Source organism: Acanthopagrus latus, chromosome 10 (assembly GCF_904848185.1).
Source record: "Acanthopagrus latus isolate v.2019 chromosome 10, fAcaLat1.1, whole genome shotgun sequence".
NCBI classification, from domain to species: domain Eukaryota; kingdom Metazoa; phylum Chordata; class Actinopteri; order Spariformes; family Sparidae; genus Acanthopagrus; species Acanthopagrus latus.
The window spans coordinates 17,691,313-17,718,806 of record NC_051048.1 but is presented as its reverse complement, the minus strand read 5'-3'; the positions used below and the strand labels follow the sequence as shown (position 1 = coordinate 17,718,806).

At 44.6% G+C, this 27,494-nt stretch overlaps 1 protein-coding gene and 2 non-coding genes across 3 annotated transcripts in view; 1 reads left to right on the top strand and 2 right to left on the bottom strand.

Annotated features, from left to right (window-relative positions):
- Positions 1 to 19,398: 19,398 nt before the first annotated feature.
- On the bottom strand, positions 19,399 to 19,470 carry trnaa-ugc. Its single transcript has one exon. It is a non-coding gene; the product is annotated as a tRNA-Ala (tRNA).
- A 1,049-nt stretch (positions 19,471 to 20,519) lies between these two features.
- trnaa-cgc lies at positions 20,520 to 20,591 on the bottom strand. Its single transcript has one exon. It is a non-coding gene; the product is annotated as a tRNA-Ala (tRNA).
- Positions 20,592 to 25,635: 5,044 nt separating this feature from the next.
- sema4f (sema domain, immunoglobulin domain (Ig), transmembrane domain (TM) and short cytoplasmic domain, (semaphorin) 4F) overlaps positions 25,636 to 27,494 on the top strand; it is a 59,434-nt gene continuing 57,575 nt past the window's right edge. Inside the window, exon 1 of the mRNA XM_037113222.1 lies at positions 25,636 to 26,425. Within this exon, the coding sequence (XP_036969117.1) occupies positions 26,335 to 26,425 (91 nt within the window). The 5' untranslated portion in view covers positions 25,636 to 26,334. The remainder of the gene's footprint in view (positions 26,426 to 27,494) is intronic.

Genomic DNA, 27,494 nt, shown 5'->3' with positions numbered 1-27,494 from the left:
CAATTTCAGGTTTTGTTTGTGTCTCAACAAAGATATATATATATATATATATATATATATATATATATATATATATATATATATATATATATATATATATTTATATATATATATATATATATAAAAACCTGACAGCGTGTTTGAAGGTCAATACTGGAGAATAGAGGGGTGCTGCGTGTGTTTGAGTATAAATGGGCAGGGGAGGGTGGAGGAATTTGGAAACTAAGAGAAAGTAGGGTAGGATTACTTTGTTTAAAGGTTCATTTTTGGATGTTGAAAAGAATAAAACATGTAATATTTGATTACAGTAATTTTGTGTATGTGTGTGCTTTGAGCGCAGAGGGGCTTTCTGATTAGATCTAGGAAATATGGAAAATGCCTCTCCCTCTCTTGCACAACACACCAGCGGATGTGCTTCTGAGCGACGTCGCTCATGGGTATTTCTTTGAGTCGGACTGTCTTTGAGGCTTCCGGCGTGCAGCTGGACCCGTCTCAGAAAGCCTGTAAGGTTTGCATCATACAAGTGAAATAATGTCTTCCTCCTTGTATTTGCTTTGGGTCAAAGCACTGATGTTTCTAAGATGTTTTTTTTCTTCTTCTCTTGAGCAGATAATGTTTGTTCCTTTTGGTTAAGACTTGAAAGATGTCATTAATAAAAGCGCAGGACCTCACACACACACCCAAACGCACACACGTATTAATCTGTCTTTTCTGCAGGAGGACACCCTGCTTGGTGTCGGATTTAATCTCAGTCTCGATCCACAGGCAGTAATCCTGCAGATTATAGACCCCTGCCTCCACGGATTGTTATTAACGGCATCTTTATTATATGTGACAATCCCCTCTGAGCGATACTGCCCTCTCAGCACTCGCCCATGCGACGCCAGCTGAGACCTAGACATATATTAACACACGTATTCCCATAATATGCAATTGTCTACATCCTCATGTAAGACAGCCATGCTTATTGATGCGTGCATGCCTACGCAAACAGACGCACCGTAGATATGCAGCATTTGACCTGAGAGCGACCTCGCGCAACATACTGTTGATTTCGCACGTGGCGAGGAATTAGCGCGACTACACGCTCGCGCGCCCATATGCTCATCATAAAAAACGCGAGCAAATTATTGAGGTGATTAGGCGCTCTCTATTAATCTGTATCGGTGTCGGTCATAAGACAAACAACTGAAATATGCTGACTTTCACCGCATGTCAGAGGAATCATTTCAGGATTAAGCAGATACACAGTGTGTGTGTGTGTGTGTGTCATGTAATCACATGTAATCTGTAATTATACAGACACTGAACACGGGCATGTATAATCCCTCTGACCTGGTAAAGAGGGAGATAGGCTGAAAGATACATTTACATCATATAGTCGGGGACAACTCCAGACGCTTTTGCTTCAAATTTGGGTCGATGGTCTGCTGAATTAGTAAATAGCTGTTTTCCTCTTCACTTTTTGTTATTTTACATGTATTGGCAAACTAGTGGGGGTGCTTGTTCCCAGGGTTCTATGTTGTCAGGGTCTTCCGTTCCAAAAGCCTATGCTCCCAGGGTTTTGTGTTTCTAGGGTCCTGCACTATCAGGGTCCTCTGTTCCCAAGGCTTATGTTCCCAAGGTCCTATGTTCTCAGGACGCTTTGTTTGCAGGGTATATTCTTTATTATTCAATAGAATAATAGAATATTCAATATTCTCAGGGTCCTATGTTCCCAAGATTCTATATTATCAGTGTCATATGTTACCAAAGTCATCTGTTCCCAGGCTTTCGTTCTCCAGGTCCTTTGTTCTGTGGGTCCTATGTTCTAGAGTTAGGGTTATTTGACTGAAACAGAAGGGTTAATGTGTGCTAACAGAATTGTTTTGGGCAGAAACTTGGGAACGTAGGACCCTGGGAACATAGATGTGCTCCCGATACGGCAGCTTCCTCGGTTTTGGATTCCTTGGGTTCACGTCCCCCCTCAAAGGTCAGACCTGTCAGCAGTGCAGACATTCACGTCGAAGTTGACCAAACTTGAGCTCGAGCGCATCCTCTGATAAACATGAGCTACTATAGAGAGACGCACAGTGCAGACCGACAGCGTCACAGAAAGGGAGAGAGAGAGAGACAGAAACACACATCTATTCATTATGGATGATATTGACTCGAACAGAGAAATTAATTATTCAATGAAGAGAGCACTGGGCACCAGCATCGCAACCACCAGTAACACCAGTGCAACCACTTAGCGAACACTCACACACTAACGTTCAACCACCTGCTTTTAAACACATCTCCCCCCCTCTCCAAGTAATTGTCGCCTCTTTTTTTTTTTTTTTTTCCGGCGGCAGTGAGAGGCTGTTGTTCAGCCTCTAACTCATTAAGCTACAGACTCGTGGCGGTGAGTCTGTAACTGTCAGACTGAAGTACGTTCATGAAGGGTATTTTGCTTGTTTTTACATGATTGGGGCATTTAACACAGTTGTTTAGTTTATGTATTTATTTGAGATCTTGTGGAATGTAGCAGACAAGCCTTCGACACATATCTCTAAGCTGGCCAGCAAAAGCGATGGGGCAGTCAGTGTCGGTGTAGTCAGGCTGTGCACCATGATGTGGTTCAGAGGAGTGACACTGGAGGGAGGACAGAAGGGGGGAGGTTGGATGTTTTTTTTTTTTTTTTTTTACAGTTGGAGCCTTTAAAAATGTAGCTTAAGCTTGGTTTTGGCCAAATGATAAGAGGCATAAAAAAACGCTAATATTTCCGGATAACAGGATCAACCTCGATACAGTTTCAGTTTTGAGGGTTTTTATCATGTTACGTTATTCTGCTGGCCTCTGAGCATGTGGGTATGTATATGCATGAGTGGGACCTGCGATTTTCATAATGGAGAACTGCCAGTATAGAGTGTGTGTGTGTGTGTGTGTGTGTGTGTGTGTCCGACTGGATTGATGCCAATGAGTCTGGATCAGCATTAGTTGAGATCAGAGAGTCGTGTCATGATCCCTCCACAGTTCTATGTGTGCGTGCGCATGTATGTGCATTTGGCACGGTTAATCGCTGTGATGCCGCGGCTCCTCCGTCTCTCCTCCCTGCCTCTGTTCATCATTCCTTCACGGGCTGCCTGCTCAGCCAATCAGTCTCCATGTAAGCGGGTCACCAGCCATGCATACGGACTGCTACCAACCGCCACACACACCAGTCAGCGGACGCCCGTTTGCCTTCGTCGCGCCGAGGAGACGTCAGCTATCGTTAACGCAGCGCTCGTGTCCTCGTTTGTCATCAGGCTGCAACTGAAGCCATCTCATATTAGCATTTTCCCCCTGTAACACAATGTCTAACTTAGAGTTTGCTTGGTTATTTGAAGGTCAAGCATGTGGCCTAGAATTCATGATGTCAGAACAACTTTTAATGCTGTTCACTTTAACAGCAATTTAATTCATAGCGTAGTCGTCAGCGCCTAAGCTACATCATCCCCTGACACCAAAAGGATGAGTTTTCCTCAAACGTATGTAAAAAATGATGTTATTTTGAGGCTCTCCGTCATATCATCCAGACTGTGTTTACTATCGGCTGAGTGGGAAGGTAATTAAAAAGCCATCGCCTACAGTTTCTTGTCTGGCTCTGCTTTCTCGTGTGAAGGAACCACAGCAAACATCTAACATGATAAAAACAGATGATTTTGTCTTTATATCTGGTGTGATGCACTTCCACTTACATCCCTTTTAACAAGCTGGTTTCAAAATGCACAAACTAATACCCATGTCTTGGCTTTTTGTCCTGTCTGCGCTTGTTATGTTCTGAAATATGTCTCATTTGAATGTAATTCTTCGGAATGTGAGTGACTGGGCGCCATCTTGGCTCCATAGAGCAGCACTGGACAGGAGCCAAGATGGCAGATGGCTGCTTGTCTGCAGGGTTTGGATTCCGACAGGGCGTCTAATACAGCAAACACAGACGACTGGGTGGAGGAAGATGCTGCCCGGATATTTATTGTGTCTGTTTTTTTTCTTCTTACCTTTGATTCTGTCCTCCCTCATTTAGCGTCAGTTTTAGTTTTTCCCACCCTTTCCATGTTGTCCTCTTTTTGTGTTTTCTGCAATATGACAATTAGACAGAACAAAAACTAAAAATGTATTTGTATTATTTTGTATTTATATGTCATTACAGATGAAACATTTACGCTCAAATAATTTCTAGAATGATGTGAATATGGTGCAACTCAACAACGTCAAACAGAAATTGAAGAAAACTGTCTCTGCCTTGTGTCTTTGCAGCACATTTGACATTTTAACTATCATGCTGACGCTCTGATCTGGAGCATTTCTGCAGTGTGCAACTGCAGCACAGTAAGCTTCAAACTCCAGCACTGAATCAGCCGCTGATATGAAACACATTAGATGAGTTCCAGGACAGTAGATTAGATTAAAACTTTGCTGAGCATCTAATGAAAAAAAAAATACAAATCCAATTATCTTCTGCCAAACAAATAGATAGGAAGTGAAGACACGCTGAGCACTGAAATGGGAATTATATGTACACATTTGTTTTGTGGGTTTGGTATTAGAGGGTCATTTCATTCTGAGGATGGGAAAAATGCATCGTCCTCATTCCTGCATCCAGCCCTCTCTATATCCTTTTGTCCTCTTTTTCCTTTTTCCTCCATTTCCTCCTCTCTTTTTCCAAATCACTCCATATTTCTCCCTTTGTCTTTGTCCTTCACTTTCTCTCTCTTTCTCCCCTATTTTTGACTCCATCTCATCCCACTCAACCTCTCTCCGCATCCCTGCGTCGCTTTTTTTTTTTTTCTTTTTTCCAACCTCGATCTCTACTCCCGGAGCAACAGTATGTATACACCCGGTTGCCGTGGCAACCGGAGGAGGCCACATGAGCGGGTGGATGAACAAAAGACCCAGAGACCCTCATCGACAGAGAGAGTGAGAGAGAGATGGAGAGTGAGGGAGAGAGAGAGAGAGAGAGAGAGAGAGAGAGAGAGAGAGAGAGAGAGAGAGAAGGAAAATCAGATTTCATTTTTAGGCGAGGGGTTTGGTGTGTGTGGAAAATGAGGAGGTGGAGGAGGAGGGAGAGGAGGTGGGGGGGAAGGGATGGATAGCGTAGGTGAGGTGAGTTCATAAATGAAAGAGAGAGAGAGCGATAGGGAGAGAGAGAGAGAGAGAGAGAGAGAGAGAGAGAGAGAGGGGGAAGGGAGATGTGGTTAACAAAGCAAAAAAAAAAAAAAAAAAAAGGGAAAAGCTTTCTGTGAATATAGAAAAGAAAAGCCTAAAAAATGTGAATTATGTAAAACTGCAGCTGTCACAGCAGCCCGGCCAGCGGAGGTGCCTCTGAATTACGGATCACTTTAAAATTACTCGGAGGTGCGGAGGATTGCTTTGCATTATATATTTTGCAAAGACCATTTCAGAGGTGTTTCGTATTGTTCAAGAGGTCATTCTGAAGGCACTTTGCTAAAAATCAGAAAATCTTTGAGGCGTTTTACTGCATCTCATTCACGGCAATGGAATATATCCTGCCTCTGTATCTCTGGCTCCATGTTACTCAGAGGTAAAGCAGGTGATACACCAGCAGTGTGTACAGCACATAGTGCAGGCAGTCGTATGTGTGAGAGTCAGAGAGGGAACAACACAAACAGGAGTCTGTAGCTGCTTTCATACCCTTTTCACACCGGTGAAAATAAGAGACTCATTAAAGAGTCAGTCGCCTTAAAGAAATTACACGCCAACTTTTTTGAAAAAGTGGCGTTACACCACTTGAATTCTCTGTCTTCATTACGCCTCCCTGTTGTGTATTAAAGGTACAAACTAAAGGATGGGGACTTTGTTCCACCTCTGAGCAAGCAGAAGTAGTAACAGAGCCAGCCTGTTCAAAAGGACTGAGCGAGACTGAGCCACCAGTACAGGCAGACGATAAGTTACGTTACTCGTTATGTTACTTTGTTACTTTTACATAGATAACATCTCCCCCTTGAGATAAGTTACAGTGTCCACAACTGTGTTCTGCTCTGAAATCCAGTTTGTGCTGTTTAGCTGGAATGCATGCTAATGCTAACTAGCAGAACACACCTCATCATCTCCAGCACCAGAGGTTTTTTTTGGCCAGTAGCCGACGTGACCTGGGCGCGCTCACGTCAACGTAAGATGGCCTACCTGACACAAAAACACTAACTGCGTTCTGGTGAAGCAGTAACGCTGCATTACTTAATGTAGTAACTGTAATAATAGTGCTGCTTTTGAAATTGTGCTCCCTGATACTACTTGAACTTATCTATAGTTTGCAGAGGCATCGGATGCCAACATTTTATTGCTGTGGCTGAGATAGATGTCACCCATTGAAGACATGTTGTCTGTGCAACCTACGAGATTTCCAGGAGCTCCTGCCATATGACAGAGACAGTAAATGATTGTTATTGCAAAGTTATGCCATGAAAGAGTTGATGTAAGTGTTAAGCGTCACAAGACAATAATGCTGTTGTGTGACACATCAAGCCTTTTTGTTTCCAGAATGCCAGCATGCTGCAAAATAACGTTGATTAACGTTAAGATGATTAACAGGTCAGGAAGGAGAAAGGAAAAACAAAACAACAAAGTTAAATCCAGCTTTCTTCTTATATAATGTGGAACACAAACACAACTTTACCCATTTAGACCTCCATGTATTATTAAAATGAAACCAAAATGATTTCCTCCTCTATTTCTCAATACCATTTCCAGTTTGTATTCCATTTTGTCCTTTTGTGTGCTTTCCTTTTTTGTAATTTCTCTGTTCATTTCTTCTTCTCTATCATGAGTGAGACGTCCTGGTGGAAAACAGACAATATATGGATGACAGAGAATAATACACAATAAGACATCATGGGTTTGAATCCACCTTGTCATCTCTTTACTCTTCTTTACAGATTACGTAAAGCTCAGGAGCCTCGGACAAGATCTTTCAAGACCAATATTGTTCTCAGTATCACATAACTTTTGGCTTTTTCTTTTGCTGATAGAGGAATCATTGTAATTGGCTCTGACTTTTTTTCTAAAAGCTGAAAAAGCTCTTTCTAAATAATTTGTATGTCTCCTTTCCAACCTGGGGAGGGGACCCATCTAGCACTTTAAAGAAAAGGCATCACAAAGTGATTATCAAGTAAGGAGAGAGGAATAAAAGCATTCATGTCACTTACGTTTATTTTTTTCAGACTTTATTTTCTTTTGAAATCTTTGTTGCCTAACCCTAACAGATATTTTTTTTGCCCAACCCTAACAAAGTACTTTGCTTTGCCTAATCCTAAGAAACTATTTTTTTTTTTTTTGCATTGCAAATGTCATGATCTGTCATACTATGCAAACTCTTTGTGATTGTGCTTTATTTTAAAAGTCTAACCAGCCGTTGCAGAGAACACATGACCTTGGAACCTTTCACATGCAAACCCGTCGTTAGAGTTGCAGGTGGAGCATCATCAGTTCGAGAGCGCCGGCCGAGCTGCCGACTCTAACGAGTTGGAATTTACAAGGTGTTGTTATTTTGCAATGTGCTTAAAATTAGATACAGCAACCATGATAAGTGAAGTGATACAAAGGCGCTGGTTTAACATAAAATATAAATAAACTGTATGCTATACAATTTAGCATAGAATAAATCCTTCCTTTAATGAGCCACCCCAAGGTTTCTTCCAATTACTGCAGCCGTAAAGAAAACAACTAAGAGCGTCTTGTTTCTACTTTAATCAGCATCTTCGGTTGTATCGCAGGGCTGGTAATTATGTTGCCCTTGTTGATGCTCATTCTGAACAAGGAGCAGACATGTATTCAGTCTCATATATTAAGTTGTAACTCGGTAATAATTAGGGGGAAAGTTACACTTGGGAAAAAGTCAAGTTGATTTCGACTTCAATTAGTCCTCTCATTATTTTTACTCTTTTTCATCAGCAGCTCTTTTTTTTTCAGTTTTGTGCGTCTGTGTTTCAGGTTTTGGGACACAGCCTGCTGCCTCTCTCCACCATCAATACAGTATTGACCCCAAACGCTCCCATCCAGTCCATTAACCTTTAAAGTCCATAATTAACAGATGAGTTAGTCACAAATGTGCTCCTGTTTGTCTAAGTAAACGTATGGAGCGCTGATCCTTTGCAAAAAAGTGCAGCTAGAGCCTTCAGGGCACAAGCGAAAGAATCAAATTCAATTATCCTGCCTATTAAAACTTGTCAAGAGGGTGTGTGCATGTGTGTGCATGTGTGTGCATGTGTGTGCATGTGTGTGTGTGTTAGCTGAAACGGGACAGCCTTATGCAAATATAATTACACCAATTAAACCACAGAGGGGCCTCTGCAGGGGGTTTTGGGTGGATAGACTGGCAGCAGATGTGTGTGACTGCTGGTGTGTGTGTGCCAGTGGGTAGGGTGGTTATAGAGCTGGCGTTCCAATGTGTGTGTGTGTGCGTGTGTGTGTGTGTGCATGTACATGTATATAAGTCGTTGTGCACGTGAGTGGGTGTTGACATTCTGGGAACACTGTTCTTCACACCCTCTCCTCCATCCCCCATCAGCACCGCCATCGCCCCATCCCCCAAAGCCTGCCTCCCCGTCTTCCCTTCTGTCTTCGGGGAGCTGATGGAGCTCAAAGGAGAAGCTTGGAAGGGACTCCGTGTATGGAGGAGAGACGGAGGAAGGAACGGGGACGCGGAGAGTGTACAGATGAAAAGGAGGCTGAATGATGGAGCCCAGGAGCAAATCAGTCGCCACTTCACACGTAGTTGGAAGGGATAAAGAAGTAGCCTAGACTGTGTGTGACCCGTATCATGAATAAAATATCTTATGTATCAAAACGCCAGGGTTACTTTCTTTTCTGTCTTCTTAATGAGTTTGTGCCAGGTAAGAACAATTAGCCTTGACCCATTTCACTTCACTCATTAAATCTGCGCTGCAGGTGCAGGATGTTACCAGAGGTATTTTGAGGCTTTGTGACAACTAAAAACCTGCTTTTATCACAGACGAATATTGCTACGCCACGAACGCACTGAGTGGATAACGACTTGTTTCTGCCTTTGCCTCGACCCTGCTTGAGATGAGCTTTTGTCGACTTATTTTGGAAGAGGCAGAGGTGTTCAGTGGTCTGAGAGGAACAGAGACCTGAACCCAGGGGCCAAGCTGGGCAGGGTGGAAATATGTCCTCAGTTAAATCAGGTCAGGTAACGTCTTTTTTTTTTTACTGCCACGGTTCTCCGGTCTGCGTGTTAATTCGTCTACAACCTGATGGGCGGGGGGGTGAATCACCAGTTTCATCAGGATACAATACAACATTGATTCCTCAGACAATCGTATGATATTAGCTGGTATCACAGCGACACTCTGTACAATTCAGGGGTCAATTTCAGGTCCATCATTTTATCTTGGGTTAGGTTTACATGCATTAATGCTCAGAAAACACATCCGTTCTCTCCTGTCCCTTTAAAATAAAGTGGATATGGATGGGTTTTTACTTTGTATCGATCACATATGATCGTCAATCACTAAATCGATCGGAGTGATGGATCACTGTACCCCTGCTATCCAGAGTGAGACTGAGCTCTGATCAGATGGTACGCTTTAATACCTGCAGGAGAGTAAGTATAGAAGGACTGACTGAGGGGAATGAAACAAGACCAAGGAGTTATCTGAGCATGAAAAGTCATTTAAAAAGTTATATGGTGTTAGAGGCAGTGGAAAGTGTTCGTCAAGAAAGCTCATGGAACTTGGGATTGCTGCGCAGGCTAGTGTCACGGCAGTTCATTAAACTGTGACGACCTTTAATCTAAAGGGTTCCTGACACGAGTTCAAAATGGAAAATTTGTGTCCATGTACGCAAAATCGAAAGATTTGTCGGTGCTTCACAAACTGATTTTCATTAACGCATACCCTCGCCAAAGTGAATCCTATATTGATAAAATGTTGGGACTGTTTCACCAAGTGATCTTTTACTGACCTTCACCAAAGTGCTTTCGTTGCCTGAAGCTAGCCGCGGACTGGATGCAAACCCCGAATTCTGGTGTGACAGCCCCGGTTTTGTACGCACGGCATCCACCCTGTGACTGCAGGGCAGTACATGTGGCATTTCATTCAGTCGAGCAACCGTGGGGCAGGCACGAAAGATCAAGTCTTGCTTGGGATGAACAAGCGACTCCACAAACTGCTATGAGGATACTATGTTGTGTTCAGGAGCAGCCAGGACTCCAGCTTCCTTCAACACGCGGCTAAGAACTGATAGTAAAAGCTACATAACTCTACTCCTGGTTGTTTCCTCATCAGTTTTGCCTTGAGAAAAGTTTAGGACAAGACGTGCATGTGATTGAGAAAAAGGGAGTGAATGACCGGCTAAACTGATGTAATATTTCCTGACATTTCCCCCCCACTTTCTCTCTGAACAGATCGGTGTTCACTGGTGTTTTGCCCAAAGGGTAACACCAGGGACCAAGACTGTCAGGTTAAATTTACCCCAGAGAAACTATCTCTTCATACACTCAGAAGAAAAACAACAAAATTTTTCCTGACATTGTCGAAGAAAGGAAAAAAAAACTCTCCGCGGCCTTGTCCTCGTGAGAGATAAACTGTCATCACAATGCAGCAGGGGCCAGTGTATTACAAACATCAGCGGGCCGATGGAAGTTGCTGTCAAGCTTTCATCTCTGTTTGCTTCCAGAATACAGTGACGGCATCACACACTCGAGTGCACTTTGCAGAGCTGACGGCAGCTGAGCAATCCAGTGAAGCGCAGGCAGCGCCGAAACCAAGAAAATGAACAGTTTTGTGATCACTGAGACAGAGCAGAGATCTGTGGAGTGCTTCGATTGAAGGTTGAGAGGCTCAATTGTGGAGGCAGAAAGTTACTAGAGAGCAATGACTGAAGTTACTGGCACCGTGCAATATACTGTGCTGGTCGTTGGTGTTGAATGTCTGAACAGGTCGATGACCAGGGACTCTTAAATCCACATGATTGTCACTTTGAAGCTGCAACAGTTGAAGTGGACCCCCATCGTACCCTCACCGTTTATTTGTGTTCAAGGAGGAAAAGTACTTGGTTAGATGTAGACAAAACATTGTTGTTAAAATAACTCATCTTTGACGGCTACAGGCGGCTGTGGATCAGGGGTAGAGCCAGCATCTTCTTATCAGAAGGTAGCTGGCTCGATTCCCCTGGTCTGCCTGCCGAAGTGTCCTTAGGAAAGATACTGAACCCCCAAACTTTCCCTGATGTGCTGCTCGACACCTTGCATGACAGCCACCGCCATGAATGTATGAATTACTGTACGTCACTTTGGACAAAAGCATCTGATAAATGCCCTAAAATGTACACAGCTAGTTCCCTTTACTTCCTCCTTTGCTGCTGTAAGGACTGCTATGGCCACTAGGGGTCTCTGCCAAACAAGAAAAGTTAAATTGGGTTGTAACACGCTGCTTGCACAGATGTCCTATATGGCAGTTCTTCTGATGAGGCACAGCCGCTGGTATGTGTAATGTAATTCATGTATCGGGGGCTGAAGTTAACAATTTTTGTGTCCAAGTTCCTTAATAATTGAGACACAGTTCATGTTTTTTTGACACACACCATCTCTCTCTCTCTCTCATGCACATATAAAGCAGGAGGAGAGCTGCTAGCCAGAGTGAGACACGGGCTCCGAATGCCTCTCCTCCTGAGTGATGGGGACGAACCCTTTTTTTCTTGAAAGGGACTTTGCATTTTCACTAATACACCCCCCTAATCTCGCGCAGCATTAACAACATACGATTGATTTTTGCTCCTCACTCACGTCGCCACGTCTATTTCGAGCTCCCGGGCAAACTTTGCGGTCCTTTCCTCGCCTCTCCTCTCCCGCTAATCAGTCAGCAGATGTTTGGGAGGCCCAAACGCCACTCTTGTTCTCCTCCCTCCCGTCACTCCTGTCACTCCTTCTCTCCCTTTTTAATTACCTCTGAATTTCTTCTTTCTACCCCCGGTCGCAGAAGCTTAAAAAATGAAGGAGCTGTTGTCATGTGAGCAGACGCCCAGCTGGAATCATCCCTCCCTCTCTCCACTCCGCAATCCTGCTCTCCCTCCCGATGAAATGATGAATCCATATTCATGCGCTGATTGTTGAACCATATCTTTTATTAATAGACGTGATGTTGGTGCGTTGTCAGTCTTTTTTTCCTCTCCCCCATCCAAGCATTTTTCCCTTTTCGTCAGGCAAGGACCAGTTCACCCTCTCCTCCTTATTTCTGCTCCTTCTTCCACCCCCACTCCTTGCCCTCTCCTTCTACCTCTTCCCTCCAGTCTCGACCCCCGGTCTCTCCACCTCCTTCATCTCATCGTGGCCTCTCTCTTCTCTGTTTGCTCAAGGAGAGGGGACGACAGAGGAGAAGGGGAATCACGAAGAAACAAACAGGTGATATAACCAACAAAATGTAATAAAATGAGGATGATGGACGACATAAAAGCACTTTTCATACTATACACTCGTCCATCACTCTGCAGTGTATGCAATGAATACGAAAAAATGAAGCTGGAGGACAGCTGGGGTCAGCTAACCCTGAATTTGTGTGGATTTTATATCGTCTTTTTTCATTTCAAGTTCAGGGATTTTTGTGAACACTTTTATGTAACACACCCTCGACTACTGTGTATCTTGTTGTATTGTGTGGCCCAAAGGAGAGCACGGACAAACTGATGATAGAATTAGTCTCTATTGTGGACAGAGAGCGCAGACGCCGCGCATTGAATTGAACCCAGGACTCCGGCGCTACATCGGCGAGATCAAATTGTTGTTTCATGACCAACCCGTGACAAATGAAATGGGGGGGGGGGGGTGATATCAAGACACAAGCACTTTTCTGAGCGGCAGAAATCAATTTGTTTGGCTCTCTCAAATGTATTATGCGAAGACGAAGCTCAGGGCCACCACTGATTCACACAGTGTGTATCTCACGGAGCAACCCAATATTTCAGTCATGACAATATTTTCCAATTTGGAAGGATTAGTTCTTCGCAGCAGAACAGGAGAGATACAAATTGGAGCTGCTGGGGGATGGTAAACCAGATCCTCAGACTCTGTTTATTGGGCATTTCAGAGACTGGTAAATTAAAGGTGCAGTGTGGGGATTTTTTAGGAAACAAAACGTTATGTTTATCATTAGAGTCGCTAACCAAAACACATTGTCTGTGAAACAGACATAGAAACAGACATAGTGCCACGAGTGGTCAAAAACGCTGTAAGGCACCTTTAAGTTTGTGGCTCATTAGTGTCTGCTATTAACTAGAAATAATTCTGTTACTATAAAATCTATGTTGCATTATAGTCATCAGCTTATCAAATGGTAAAAGCCAGCAAGGCTCTACAGTATTTCCATGCATTTTTTAGTATTACAGTACTTATTGAATAACATTTTACTGGAAGAATCATGTTTATTCTTAAATCTTTCATTTGTGCAACAGAACATGTTGCAGATCTAATTCACTTGGGTCCCCATTACATTTTAATGAGCATGTATGTTATGATGAACAGAGCCTACTTACACTGCATGTATTCTGTCCCTAGTGCACTTATATCCTGTGTTAGTCACTTTACGATATTCACGTGTGTAATAAACAAAGCGAAGGCTATTTCTTTCTGCACAAAATGACCGTGGGTATAAATCCCACGTACAGTAGCGGAGGATAGTCTGACGTTTGGTCTTCAGCGCGTCAGACTGAGGATTGCAAGTATGACTGCAGACAGCCACACATGTGCACTGTGAATCAGTTAATCAGTGATTTATAGTTCAGTGTAATCTGTGTAATCAACCACTGAATCAGCTGAATGAAATAATCAGTTCCTCGCATATAATCATGACCCCTTATCCTTTCAGCACCGCCGCTGTGTAATTATTCCAATGTGATCTTATACAGTGTGGCTGCCATGTGTTTCTCTCTGGAAATGAGTGTGCACAGCTTAAAACGCGGTCGTCTTTCTTCTCACTGTACAGCTGATTTAAAACGGACTGCATTCAAGGTTTGAGCTTACGAAAAACCACATGCTGTACAGTATCTCTATAGACAGAGATGCATTTAACACAAAAAAGTCAAGTGAGCTTGAAAAACACATTAAGTGGAGCCCAGTTTAAGAATTTAAGTGAATGTGCGGGGATGCTGAATTTTTTGTAGGGTAACGCGGAAGTTAGCATCATCCTGGTTCCTGCGACAGAAAGCTTACGGGATACTTACAGCTTAAGTTTATGATACGTGCACATTTTGACACGACTACTGTACACGTGCTCTGTAAATTGATAGATCTAAAGCTAGAGTCAGAATAGTTTGTGACTAAAGTCGATCTGTAAAGACGGACTAGTGAGCAGATGAGCCTCTGTGTTCGGCGTGATGGCGTTTAATGTCCGTGACAACTTCTGCAGCCACTTGTTAGCAATGTCCATTTTTTAGACACGTAAGCACTTTATAAATAAATTGTGGGGCATTCAATGGTGTATTTTATGTCATAGAACAAAACCTGTAAATATCTTAGGTCTGGCATTTAACCAAAATCTATTAAAAAAGCAAAGACTCTGAGACCAGGGAGTCTGAGGTGAAAAAAGTCACTATTTGAGGGCCCACAACTCGGATCTATCTTCATGATGACTTTTTTTGTGGATCTACATAAAATACATTGGTTCTGGGTAGAATATGAACACAACTGGTCCTGGTATCAGACTCAGCTGGACCACAGTTTCACAGCTCTTGACTCCAGTACAGCCAACGCTTTCTTCTCCCTCAAACAATACATGCTTTCACTCTGAAAGACCTTGAACATTCTCACCAAAGCAACTCTTGCCTCTGAAATGGGACTATTGCGCATCGGCTCGGGCCCACATTGCAGCGCAGTGATAAAGCAAACAGAGGCAACCCCAGCCAGAGTCGAAAGCTGGTGTGCACAGCAAAGGGTTTAAATCTCCCTGCTATCAGCCACCCACAGCAGTTTATCTCCCAGCACTGGGAACTGTGCTAACAAGCATTTTTCTGCAATAAAAAAAAATAAAAAAATCTACCATGAAATCTAGCACAGTGGCACAACTCAAATGTCATTCCTCCCTGAAATGTAGATTTATTCAAACTTTAAGAAATACAGACTATCTCACTGCTGCTACTGATGCCCAGTGCGTCCGCCCACCTCACCCCAGTTCAATTTCTGAGACCCCCCTTTTTTTTTCCCCCCCGATGAGGGTCAAAACATGTTGTCAAGAACAGCTTAGCACACAGCAGACCTGTCTTATCCTTTCATAGGTCAGATCGTATCATTAAGAAGCGACGACCTCAATCGCCTCACATGCTACAAATCTACAAGTAAACAGTTTGTCACCTACAACACACACACACGCACTAGATAGTGATTATTATTGTCATATTCACCATGGATGGATGATTGGAAGGTGAATCGTTGTTTTTACGGTATGTGAAGCTTGTTGAAAGCAAAAACATGAACTGAATGACAAATTAGGTAGTTTAGGACGTCATCATATTCTAAAAACCTGCATTACATCCCTTTGATCACGGCTTGATTAGGTTTAGGCAACTAAAGATAACCCAGTGCAGTTGCTGAATCTGTCTTTATCTTGGATTAATGTTTTTATACTTTTTTGGGGGGTAAGTTGCGCTGGAGGCAGTTGAATTGTATAAAGTAGTCCTGACCTCAACTTTATCCAAATGGATGGGGGCCAACCTGATGCCCTGTCTCACCAAATGCAACACATCGCTACCCAGAATCCACTGGAGGCCCTTCAGCTCAATGTTTAAATCAATATATGCAGGTTCATGTTTGCCCATCAGCATTAAACATGTAGATAAGTAAGACGGAGGCCGATGGGAAAGCTTTTAGTTTTGTAGCCACAGTATTTCACCAAAGATGGACGATCAAGTTGTCATGATAAATCCTCATCAGACAGACAGATATTGCCAGAATATTTTACTGTTAGCTTTAAAATGAACAACATTCCCCCCCCACAGTTTACTGTAAAACATAAGTGCTATGAATTTCAAATGTTGCCTGTCTGACAGGGTGTCGCTTCCGCTGATGCAACAGAGATAACAAAGAACAAAAAGAATGTTTCCTTGTAGACTTTGCATCCTGTATCTTTTTATTGTCAATAAAGCGACACTGAAATCAAACTCACTCCACGAGTTCTTCGACGGCACCCACAGCACCTGTGGATTAGATGATCCACTGTGTACGCAGCTGTAAACATGAACTTAAACATCGTGTAAACTTCGGTGCAAATCTGCTTCCTCTTCCTCTGCACCCCCACATTCGCCATCCTGTTTGTCAGATTTGTACGCTGCGGATCACAGACATTTCTTTTTTCTTTTTTACACTAGTCATGTATTAATGTCACAGCGAGCCTTTGTACCGAGCACTTGTTTCTTCAATTAGATCTCAGCCGGGTGGAAGGGGGGGGATACAGCGTCGAACTCGCCCCGGGCTCTCTCCTACTCTCTCTTGCTTCTCCACGCAGTAAGAGTGGGTTAACAGGATTAAGGGGACATTTGCATTGGGATGGGTGGAACGCTGAGTACGTTGGCAGTGACTCCATCATGGTATGTGCTGGTGTGTTCGGAGAGCTCGACGTGTAGCGTATTTAGGTCAGATTTGAGAATTGCATACATTAACACTGACAAAGACAAGCAGAGGATGTTTTTGAGTAGATAGATAGATAGATAGATAGATAGATAGATAGATAGATAGATAGATAGATAGATAGATAGATAGATAGATAGATAGATAGATAGATAGATAGATAGATAGAACAAGGCTGACTCTGTGTAAACAGGGGCTGAGGAGGTGGGTGTTTGGGGGTGTGCATCTTGATGCTGAATGTTGATCTAAGACAATCAGACTGGTTCATAAGGGATCTGATGTTGTCATAATCTACTTAATCTGATTGAGGGCAGCGTCTTCTTTCCCAGGCTCAATAATTGATATCACCATCTGCCGTGGAATCAGTCTACCAGAATGCCACATAAGGAATTAGGTTAGAGCAACACTGGGTAATTACATTTGAACCTTTCTTTGCCATGAGGCGACTGATTCTGGGTAATTGTATCTAACACTTTGCTTTTATCATAATCAAAGCGTAGTTAAAACGGGTTTCTGTGTGCTGTGAGTCCCGTCATCCTGGAAATGAATGATTCATCTGGAAATGCTGCCTTGATCAAAAGTAGTTTGCGCGCACGTAACAAGGGGAGACATATGACCAGATGAACTCAGCGCATCAGCATGCCTTAGAAAAGCCTTTTTGTCAGACAGTCCCAGAGCTCCGTCAGCTGAATACAACCACCACCTAGTGCACATCTTGACAGGTGGAGCACCCGTCACACTCCGAATGTGCTTATTTGAACTGATTTTAAAAGTCCAGTTTGTAGGATTTAGTAGCGGCCCGTGGTGAGGTAGCAAACAACTGAACACCCTTCGCTGTACTCCCTTAGGTAGCTGCTAGAATGTGAAAAAAAGCCTAAGGCCCTCTCTCAAGACTTAGTTTGGCTGTTCGTTCTGGGCAACTGTGGAAACATGGCACTGCAACACGGCGTTCATTGAAGAGGGCCCGCTCCCTCTGTAGAGCTAAGAGACTCATTCTGAGCCAACAAAAATACAATGATTCTTAGTTTTACTCAAGATATAGAAGAGGATCTTACAATATTATTACAAAATTCAACTGTATACCCAAAACTTTTAGTAACCAAATTTCTATTACTTCAGCTATTTAGTTCAATTGTTAATCTGTGACTTTCAGCTCATCATTTATCCATAACTTCCTATACTGGCTATACATTACTTTTAGCTTTGTAGGCCAATTTCAACAGTTTACCCATCGCCTCTTTTGCTGACTGTGTCATCTATGTCTCATTATGTAGAAATATCTTTTTGCAAATCAATCCGTAATTTAATTTTCTAAATGTGCTTGAGCTGTTCCACAACTTTTCTACATAGGCCTCCCGCTGGCAACTGCTGAATCCCCACCTGGGGAATCATGAACCACTGGTTGGGAATCACTGCATTAGTTGATTAGCTGGATTCAATTGAAGTGAGCCGCCATTATTGAAAAGCAGCATGTGCCTTACGAGGCACTTCTTGGTTGCTCTTTGAGGGACGAGGCTAATGATTATATTTCAGCCCACAATGAAGAATGGCAACGCCACGGACATAGAGGCTAATTATTGCTGAAATGATCCCTTTAATTAGACAAGGCTGTTTAATAGGCTGTGGTGTGTCTATGTGTGAGACTGTGCGTGCGTGTGTATGCGTTTGCTGCCTCGATCGTGTTTGTGCATGTGTGTTTGACAAGTAAATAATTAATTGGCTAGCATTGTTTGAACATCTCTAATTCACTTCACAGCGACGGATAGCACACACAGTTCTCCCCCACGGCTGCATGAAAGAAGTGCCAGTAAACACGCGCTTATGTTCGACACATTGAAACACTATTGGCTCCGAAAGCTTGCACACTGTACCGGTATGCGATGATAAGAATCAGCTTTGATTCCTCCGCCAAGCGTTGTGTCGCAGCACCTCAGCAGGTGCAGCTGGAGCGGGAGAGGCCTCTCAACACGGATCTGTGTTTCTTGGAGGCGTCGGTCATGTTGCGCTCACGTTGGAAAAGGGGGAAAGAACAGGTTGACAGATTGATGCAATTTGGGAACGCCGGGAGCATTGTTACCCATGGATTTTAAGACTCTAGAGGGCAGATATTAGGGATTTTTGAGTTTATTTCAATTGTGTTACATCAAATATGCCAAACATGTTTAAAGGCAAATTGATGTTAACAATCTCTGCATTTTTGTCTTCTGTATAAAGGCAAAGGCAAAGAATCTGACTGATTCTGAGGGAAACAAAAAAAAAAACAGAAAAGGTATCACTGTATTAACAGACTGTAGTAGCAGCATTCTTGACATTTGTTTTTCTTGTATGAGAACAAAAGATCTTTGTATTTAGTTTATTTCCCCCCCGTGCTCTGTTCAGTTAGGAAAGTACCTGAGGAAGGGCACTAAAGGACATGATGAGCAAAGCTGTCATGTTTCATATAACTATGTTCAGTTTATCTATTGAATGTGAAAATCAAGTTGGAGGCCATGAAAACCCAATGAAAGCCATTCCAGAAAAAAATGTGGTTTTGTCTGTTTAGTTTTTTTTTTTACCTTGAAGACTTTGCATGGCTGTTACTTTGGTGAATGCTTTTACCTGAAGCACCCCTGAACCCTTGTAAGACAGTGATGACAACACTGAGAAGGTTCCTGCATCATACGTAGGACCACTGTCACACACTGTTTCCATCACCTTGGCGCTAATGAAAGGTTACGACTCTGCGAAAGTATCGCGCCTCTGTGTGTACAATACAAAAGACTGTAATATAACCGACATGGCTGAACATATTAGACGTCATTTGTGAGTGGAGATGCTGGGGATTGAACCCAGGACCTCATACATGCAAAGCATGCGCTCTACCACTGAGCTACATCCCCCATGCCTACACACGCAACTGGTGATCATGACTTTACCTTTCTGAGCAGGAACAGTTGAATACATTTAAATTACATTACATATAGTATATGAACCTAAACCTAACCCTCTAACCATAGCATGAACAGTGAAGCAACACGAAACTCTACATTATGAATGCATACATAATACCATTGCTTACATGGCGAATGAAAACATCAGTTGCAGACTAGTGGATCCAGCATTGTTGTGTTTTCTTTGCATGAGGAGCTCCCTCTTTCAGTCATTTCTTATTTATTCACCTCGAAGGCAGAGCAAGGATACGACCGATTCTTGGGCAAGAGGCTGTAATACCTTGAGCACTGGGTATGTTGTAGTGTTTAGTGGCCCAAAGGTGAACCAACCCTGGAGGTATGAGAGAACATAAGAAGATTTTTAAAAGAAGAAGAAGAGAAGCTGGGGATTGATCCGAGGACTTCACTTCATGCTCTCTAGCACTGAAATACCCTCCCTCTTCTGGCAAAAGCTCTGGGGGAGGTGCTCAAACTGTCGAGACTTTTGTGAGTAGGATTAATGAACCCCTTGCTAATTACTAATATCACGGGCAAATATATAATGAAACAAGACACATTCACTTTATTCAATTGCTTATTGTACTCGGAGAGCCTGTGAGTGCTAAAGGCTGTCAAAACCCACAATTCATTCAGTCCGCAAGGGCCCTCGAGCGACCTCTCTGCAGAGAGTCCGCTCGGGGCGCAGACTTTACTCAACTTCACCAATTGAATTACCCACAATTCATTGCAATATGGATGTCATAGATGGATTTTTGTTGCCTAGACTTTACCAAACAGCCACAGAAGACTGGTACCACTGTGTATGTGCTGAATGAAAACATCAGTCAGAGGAAGGCCATTACAGCCAAAAGCAGAGCAAATTCACTGTCGCATTCTTCGCAAGAGGAGCAACTCCTCCCACTCCAACATGATATGATCAGGAATATCCGGTGTGTTATTTAATGACTCATAATAGTCATAAACCTTGGAATCATCTGAGCTCCTCTGTTGATAAGAAGTGGAGATGCTGGGGATTGAACCCAGGACCTCGTACATGCGAAGCACACGCTCTACCACTGAGCTACATCCCCTCTGACAACATGCCACAATATCTTTATCTTTCTGACAAGGATTAATGAAGCGTCCCAAATTATTCTAAGCAACAATGTAATGAAATATGACAAACTGACTTTATTAAATTGCTTATCTTCCACACTGTGAGACTTCACACCCTTCTGTTGACAGACCATGTGCTGCCAGGTTATAATTTCTGACATGCAAAGTTCTTTGAGGGCTTGCTAACACAAGTTTAACACAACACGACGAAAAAAAGTGAGACACAACATGTCAGTTAGTGAACTTAGGAGGTGCTGCAGCCATTTATTAACCTTTGATAAAGTGAGGCCAGCTGTCTCTCCCGGTATCAGCTCTTTTTGCTAAGCCAGGCTAATCGCCTCCTTACTGTTTTTATCCGTGACAGCAAAGCTCCACAAACCTTTCAAAAGCAACAAATTCACTATTTTCCCCTAACCGAGTTGTTTTTGTGCCCGCGCCTAACTAAACTGTTAGTTTTGATATTGGAGATGCTATTACTAGAACCTCGTGAATAATGTCAAACCATGACTCAGGCGAAAGACTGGAATCACATGCGCAAGGCAGAGGGTGTTTCCAACACGTGATTAACATTGTGAAACGGTCTGTTTCACCGCAGACCATCTTTTCCTAAGCGAAGTGTTTTTTGTTGCCAAAAACTAACTGAAGTGTGACAGAAAACTGAAAAGGGGAACATAATTAGTGAACTTAGCGTAGCAATCATAACGGACTGGGCGAGAGTCCTGTACCTGCCACAATGATTTAACACGTATGTAGACTTGTCTTGAATGTGAAACAGTTGTAATGATGGTTGTGGAGCATCGTTGATTCCAATATCCTAGGAACAACACCAACGAAGCAAAATCGGACACACTGTGCTACATTTGTAGTCATAATACTGCCGTGTGATGAAAACATCAGTTGGAGGACAAAATCTATTGAAGGCTGTCAGAGCCAAAAAATTGTGACGAGCCCTTCCTCCCACGTATTTCTTATTAATTCACCTTTGAGGCAGTGCAAGGCTGCTGCTCTTTTTTTGGGGGGGTGAAAGCCTTCACTGTGTTGAACGTCATATCTGGCGTAGTATTTAATGACCCACAGGAGTGCTAGCATGAGAGCTCCTCTGTAGATAAGAGGTGGAGATGCCGGGGAGTGAACCCGGCGCTGAGCCACATCCCCTCTGAGAACTGATCATGCTGTCTTTTAAATCCATTTCCATAAGCAGGACTAGTGGAGGTAATTCATGCTACAGATTCAGCGATGTACCACTTCTTATCCACCTTTTGAAATCAGTTCCATATTTTTTCTCCATCTTTGATAACCTGGACAGAAGAAAACAAACAGTCACTGCTCATTTCGGTGGAACGAAGTCAATCAGATGCTTTAACTTGAGCGCTGATCGTAATCTTGAGCCGACCTGAGCTTAGTACAGCAGTTCAGACCCAATACCTGAATCCCTTCAATCTCGGCCCTCAATAAAACAGCGGAATCCATTGTTGGGGGGGGGGGGATTAAGGGGAAAAGGTTTTGAGCCGTTTGTTCCATTTCCTCCTCAGCAGAGGTGAGGGGTGGGGGGTAAATCAGTTGGCAGCCAGCCAGCTGCGATACAAGGACCAAGAAGTGAATATCGCACGGGGTGGGGGATTGACCTGCACGCTCGCCTTGTAATCTGTTTCAGTCTGACGCACCGGGTGAAACGCTCGCATTCTGCTCAGGATTTCTGCTCCGTGGTTTGTAGCGTGGCGCCTTCAGATTGACGGCCGGATTGGTAGATTTAGATAGAGGGGTAGAAAATGTGTGCGTGGGAGGAGGTGGTAAGTGCGATGGGAAACAGGGACGGGGGAAGGTTGGAGGGTGCAGGGAGGGAGAGATGGGGGGGACAGAAAATCAGGGTGCACATACGTCTTGGGTTTAATTAGAGAAATGAAAGCTGTTAGCTAAATGAAGTCCTTGTGGCCCCTCTGCTCCTCAGGGCAGAAGTCCCCTGCCTCTTGTGACCCCTCCCCTCTCCCACACACACACACACACACACACACACACACACACACACACACACACACACACACACACACACACACACACACACACACAGGCTCTCACTGATTAAGTGGGCGAGCAGAATTAAAGTCCCTGACTGCATGCGTCACTTCCCCGGGCACAGAGATCAGTTCCTCATTCGATAGATTCTAATTCACGAGAAGCAGTGTCTTCATCTTTTTTGGACAAAGTCACGGCTGCCGCGTCAGAGGTCAATGTCGCACGTGTGGTCTCGCCGTGCGCGTCGCTGGGCCCCCACAGCTGATCACTGCATCCGAGCCGTGTAATTATGTTGGCTGGAGGTGGCGGCTCGTCTCTCTCCCTCCATCTCTTCCCTCTGTCTGATTTTTCCTTTTCTGTCATCCTCTCCACCCACAACAATCCCTCCGGCTCAACCAGTGTTCCCATCATTCGTCACACACACACACGCACAAATACACTTGTAAAACCTTTCAGCCCCACCCAGTGTCTTGCTTTTGTAAAAAACGTAAAATATGCGCAAACATGCTTGCAGACATGAACACACATACTGTACAAGCACATTTATGGGCTTGTGACAATGTGCGGACGCACACACACACACACACACACACACACACACACACACACACACACACACACACACACACACACACACACACACACACACACACACGCGCTGACACATTAACCGTAGGAGTGCAGGGTCACGGATTGCAGCCTCCTTACATCAGGGTCTGAATATTAATGTGAGGGGACAGATAAGCAGCTGTAGCAATCCCTTTAAGGCCACACTCCTCTCTGGTTGGTGCTCCTGGTTAATTCATGCCAATCTGTATGCCGCATTTATGTAAATTTGTCAATTTGAACCAGTGTGAGTGTGTGTGTGTGTGTGTGTGTGTGTGTGTGTGTGTGTGTGGACTGGTTTGAAGGCTTAAATCAATCCGAGTGCGTCTGTGCATCGTCTTTGTGTCTGCTCACTGGGATCCCTATTTGCTCTGTGACCCTTTTTAAGCACTTGCGTCACCTGTCCAGAAGGGGGCAGAGTTTAACAGATGCTCACCGCAGACATCCCCTGAACCAAAGTGTGTCCGCCGCCTCCTTATTTGCTCTGTCCCTGATGCACTGCGGTTAGTCTCAACAGTAAGTGACCCAGACGTGAATCTGGACCCTCACACTGACAATGATGAATACGCGAGCCACCCAAAAGTCAGGGGTGAAGCCACCGGGGGTGGGGTGGGGGGGGATTTCCAAAGTGCCCTCATCCCCAATGGCCACTACAGCCGCCACTGATGAAGACATTCATTGTGATCCTGAGTGACGTTTACTCATTCAGAAGTCAGCGTCCGCGCAAAGATGAGACATGCACTGTGTGAGCTTAATCGGGCTCGATTAGAGACGGCGCCGCTCACTTCTTTGCTCCGTTTGGCTTTTTCTTTATCGACGCTCCCTCACCTCTGACCCTTGTCCTCCTCCTCCTCCTCCCCCTCCTCTTCCACCCCACTCCTCGTCTACCAAATCCTTTAATCCAGGCTCCTCTGTGACCCCTCCCTTTTGTTCGGGAGTCGGGGTACATGTCTGCACCCCCGCCCCGTGAAATCGGCCGGTCCGCCAGCCGTCCCCACTCTCCGCCTCGGAGAAAGAGAAGGGAGAGAGGGGGCGGGAAGGGAGAGGGCTTTCAGTGTCGCGGTTATGACTGCTCCGCCATTATTATTAAAATTACAACACAGGCTTCTGCAATTTCTCCGCTCAGGAGGACGCAGATTCTTTTTTTGTTTTTCTAATAACTGTGCGTCACCACCACAAAGAAAACACATTGATTTATATGCCCGAAGCCCCGAAGAATAAAGGAAAGAATTAACAACAGAGGGCAGAAAATAACCTCTCTGTGGATTATTAGCGTGGTTAAGGCCTGCTGACCATGACCTCACACCTACCATTTAATCATCTTTACTTTAGAGGCTCCGCCCACCGTGATGTCAGATGACTGACAGGTGGATTAAGGAAAGCAGACCACAGGAGCAGAGGGGCCAACTGGATATTTTGAATGGATCACAATTAGATTGTGCTTTCAAAATCTTGGCATCTGTGCTTCTGATTCATAATCCAGCACTTTTGAACCCACCACCCCTTTCAATAGCTTCAATATTACAGGATGTTTACAACAGGGGCGTTCAGTTCAGTCCAGGTGTGACGCATTTGATATGATTCGGTGGCTGATCTTAGCATAAGAATGACGCCGATGTGCAGGAGTGATTCCAAAACCTCTGTGTGAGTCATTTACATGCCTACCCAAACATGTAAATACAGGGCTCATGGGTTCAAAATACCCGCATTCTCCCTTGAGGAGATAAATCAGGTAGCCAACTCTATTATTATCAGCCGTCCTGACACTGGAGCTTGGAAAATGTGATGCGATAACAGCGCTGAGCAAGACATTTTATAGTTAACATAAAGTTTTGTATAATCGGATTATTAACATTATCAGAAAAGCATGATCAGTAAGCTAATCTGCCCACATCCTGGTGAGTTTAAAACAGATGGAAAAAAAAAATCACACTGTAAATAGGCTAACCTGGTTTGGGAGAAGAAGTTTCAATCAGACGAGAACGATCTTGCACCAAGTCTGCATTATGCCCCCTTCAAGTAGAAAACGTCACGTCCTCCAGGTTGTAGGGCTGCTGCTGTAATAGTTTCAGGTGCTGTAACAGGTTTCACTGTATCCACCTCGTTGCATGACGGGACAGAAGTGCCGCGGCCAGGAAGCGTCTCTAACTCACTGACCACCCCGCCAGCCAAATCATCCTCAACCCTAAACGACCTCACCGAAACCAGCGTCACTCTCCAGGAAGTTTGACGCGATTTGGGCTTTTTTTTGAGGAGAAATAGGCCTGCACCTGTCCGCCCTGACGTCACCCTCTTACCTGTTACTTAGCGCTGCCCTCTTCCGGTGGGCGGGGCCCCGCGAGGCGATCGGGCTTCTCCTCCAGTCGGCCGCGCTCGAGCTTCACATCAGCGCCTCCTCGAGCCGGTCACTGTGGAGCTCCCGTGCCAGCGCTCGAGCGACACAGCGCGCGCTCGAGATTTCCTCCTTACGGACCTGAGCGAGATTTGTCACTTTGATTTACTCAGATGATTTAAAACTGAAGACGAGCTTCTTTTTTTTTTTTTCTTTTAATTTGTGGTTCTTGTTGCTGCAGCAGCGGGACAGGCTCGGCGACACCGGGGCACAGAGAGCGAGGCTTCAGCCTGCCGTAACCCAGGACACCGGACATTATTCCCGCGGGAGAGGACGGTACTTTGGATTACTTTGACACGCTGTTTGTGGCTGGAATACAGCACAGATATTACTACAATATCCCGCCCTCCGGTTCTCAGCGTGCCGCTGTCCTCTATGGATAATACGAGCCTCACTTTACGCTGAGCGGATGCATGCGCTTCTGTGCGCTTTGTGCAGATTCTAGCTCCTGGTGGAGAGCACTAACCTGTAGCAGAATAACAGAGCCAAATATCCAAGGAAGCATTTATTTAATTTAGAACTTCTTTGTCGTTTTTTTTTTTTTTTCTTTGGACCGAGTCCTGCGCCTTTTTGAACTCAGAGAACCCTGCGCAGCCCGGATTAGGATCAGGATGCATCGCAGCTGAAAGCACGAGGACTTTGGTGTTTGGAATCAGATCGGACGCACCTCCGCCTCCCTCCGGGACCTGGGCAGGAGCCGAGTCGCGATGAGCCCTGGCGGAGCGATGTTGATCCTGCTCCCGGCGTTGTGCCTGCTCCGCGGAGCCTCCTGGGCAGCGACCCTGGGCGGGCTGGGAGGTGAGTGCGCAGGAAAATAAAAACTCACGAGGGCAGTGTGGTGCTTATTGAAACAAACGTGATATTTAAAGGGCGGAATAGCCCTTTATTTGGGGCACCTTATTCACTTGATGTGTTTAATGGGATTTGGAAATGTAAAGGTGGCTCAGGTGGCTTCATCATCCGCAGCATCCCGGCGGGTGACGATGATGAATGACAGCTATCAAAACAATACCATGCATGAGCCTGGATCAACATCTCCAACTCCGGTCTGCAGCGTTGCGCCATTATCATTTCGCCACATGCACAGTCGGACGACTGCCCCGAAACGATGTGTGATCAGATTTGGCAGAATTTGGCGCAAAACACCGTTTTAAAGGCGAAGTTAAAGCGGCGTTTGCCGTCAGCTCCTGCTACGCGCTGCCGTTTTACGCACGGGCTGCGGTGCCAAAGTGCTGCCCCGCGCCTTTTCATTGTGGCTTGATAAATGGTGATGCTGGCGAAGCGAGCAGGTGCCAGACTTGTTCTGCTCAACGCCAACAACAAGTGCACACAGGCTGGGCAGAGACACCCGGCTGCTGCTGCTGCTGCTGCTGCTTCATCCAGACACGTAGCGCCTCTCAAACTTAAAGGTACAGTCCAGTCAAATGCGCCTCACCCTGCTGAGGTGACTGATGCATGTGGGGAGTTTGTCTTTTTTTTTTTAATTTATTGTAGAGGAGGCAGTGGTGATTCTGCATCTTGCTCGGGGACACTTCAGCAGAGTCGGGGAAAGGGTCAGACTGTGGGTCTCCACCTCTTTGTTTTCTTGGAAAAGTGGCTGTTGTGTGCAGCACATTCACAAACATATTCAACGACTGACCGGTGGAAGAGAACCAGACACGGACCGGGATGGCTTTAAGAGTGAATGGGAGACAAGTCCGGCTCCCTCACAAGCTCCCCCTTTGTGCCGTGACCGTCGGGGTCAGCAGCACAGGCTGGCCAGCTTTCCTGTTTTCTGAAGACTGGCTGACAGCTGAAATGGAAAACAGAAACTGAGAGGAGACTTCCCTCACAGCAAAAATAAGAAGAAGAAGCTTTTTTGGGGGGT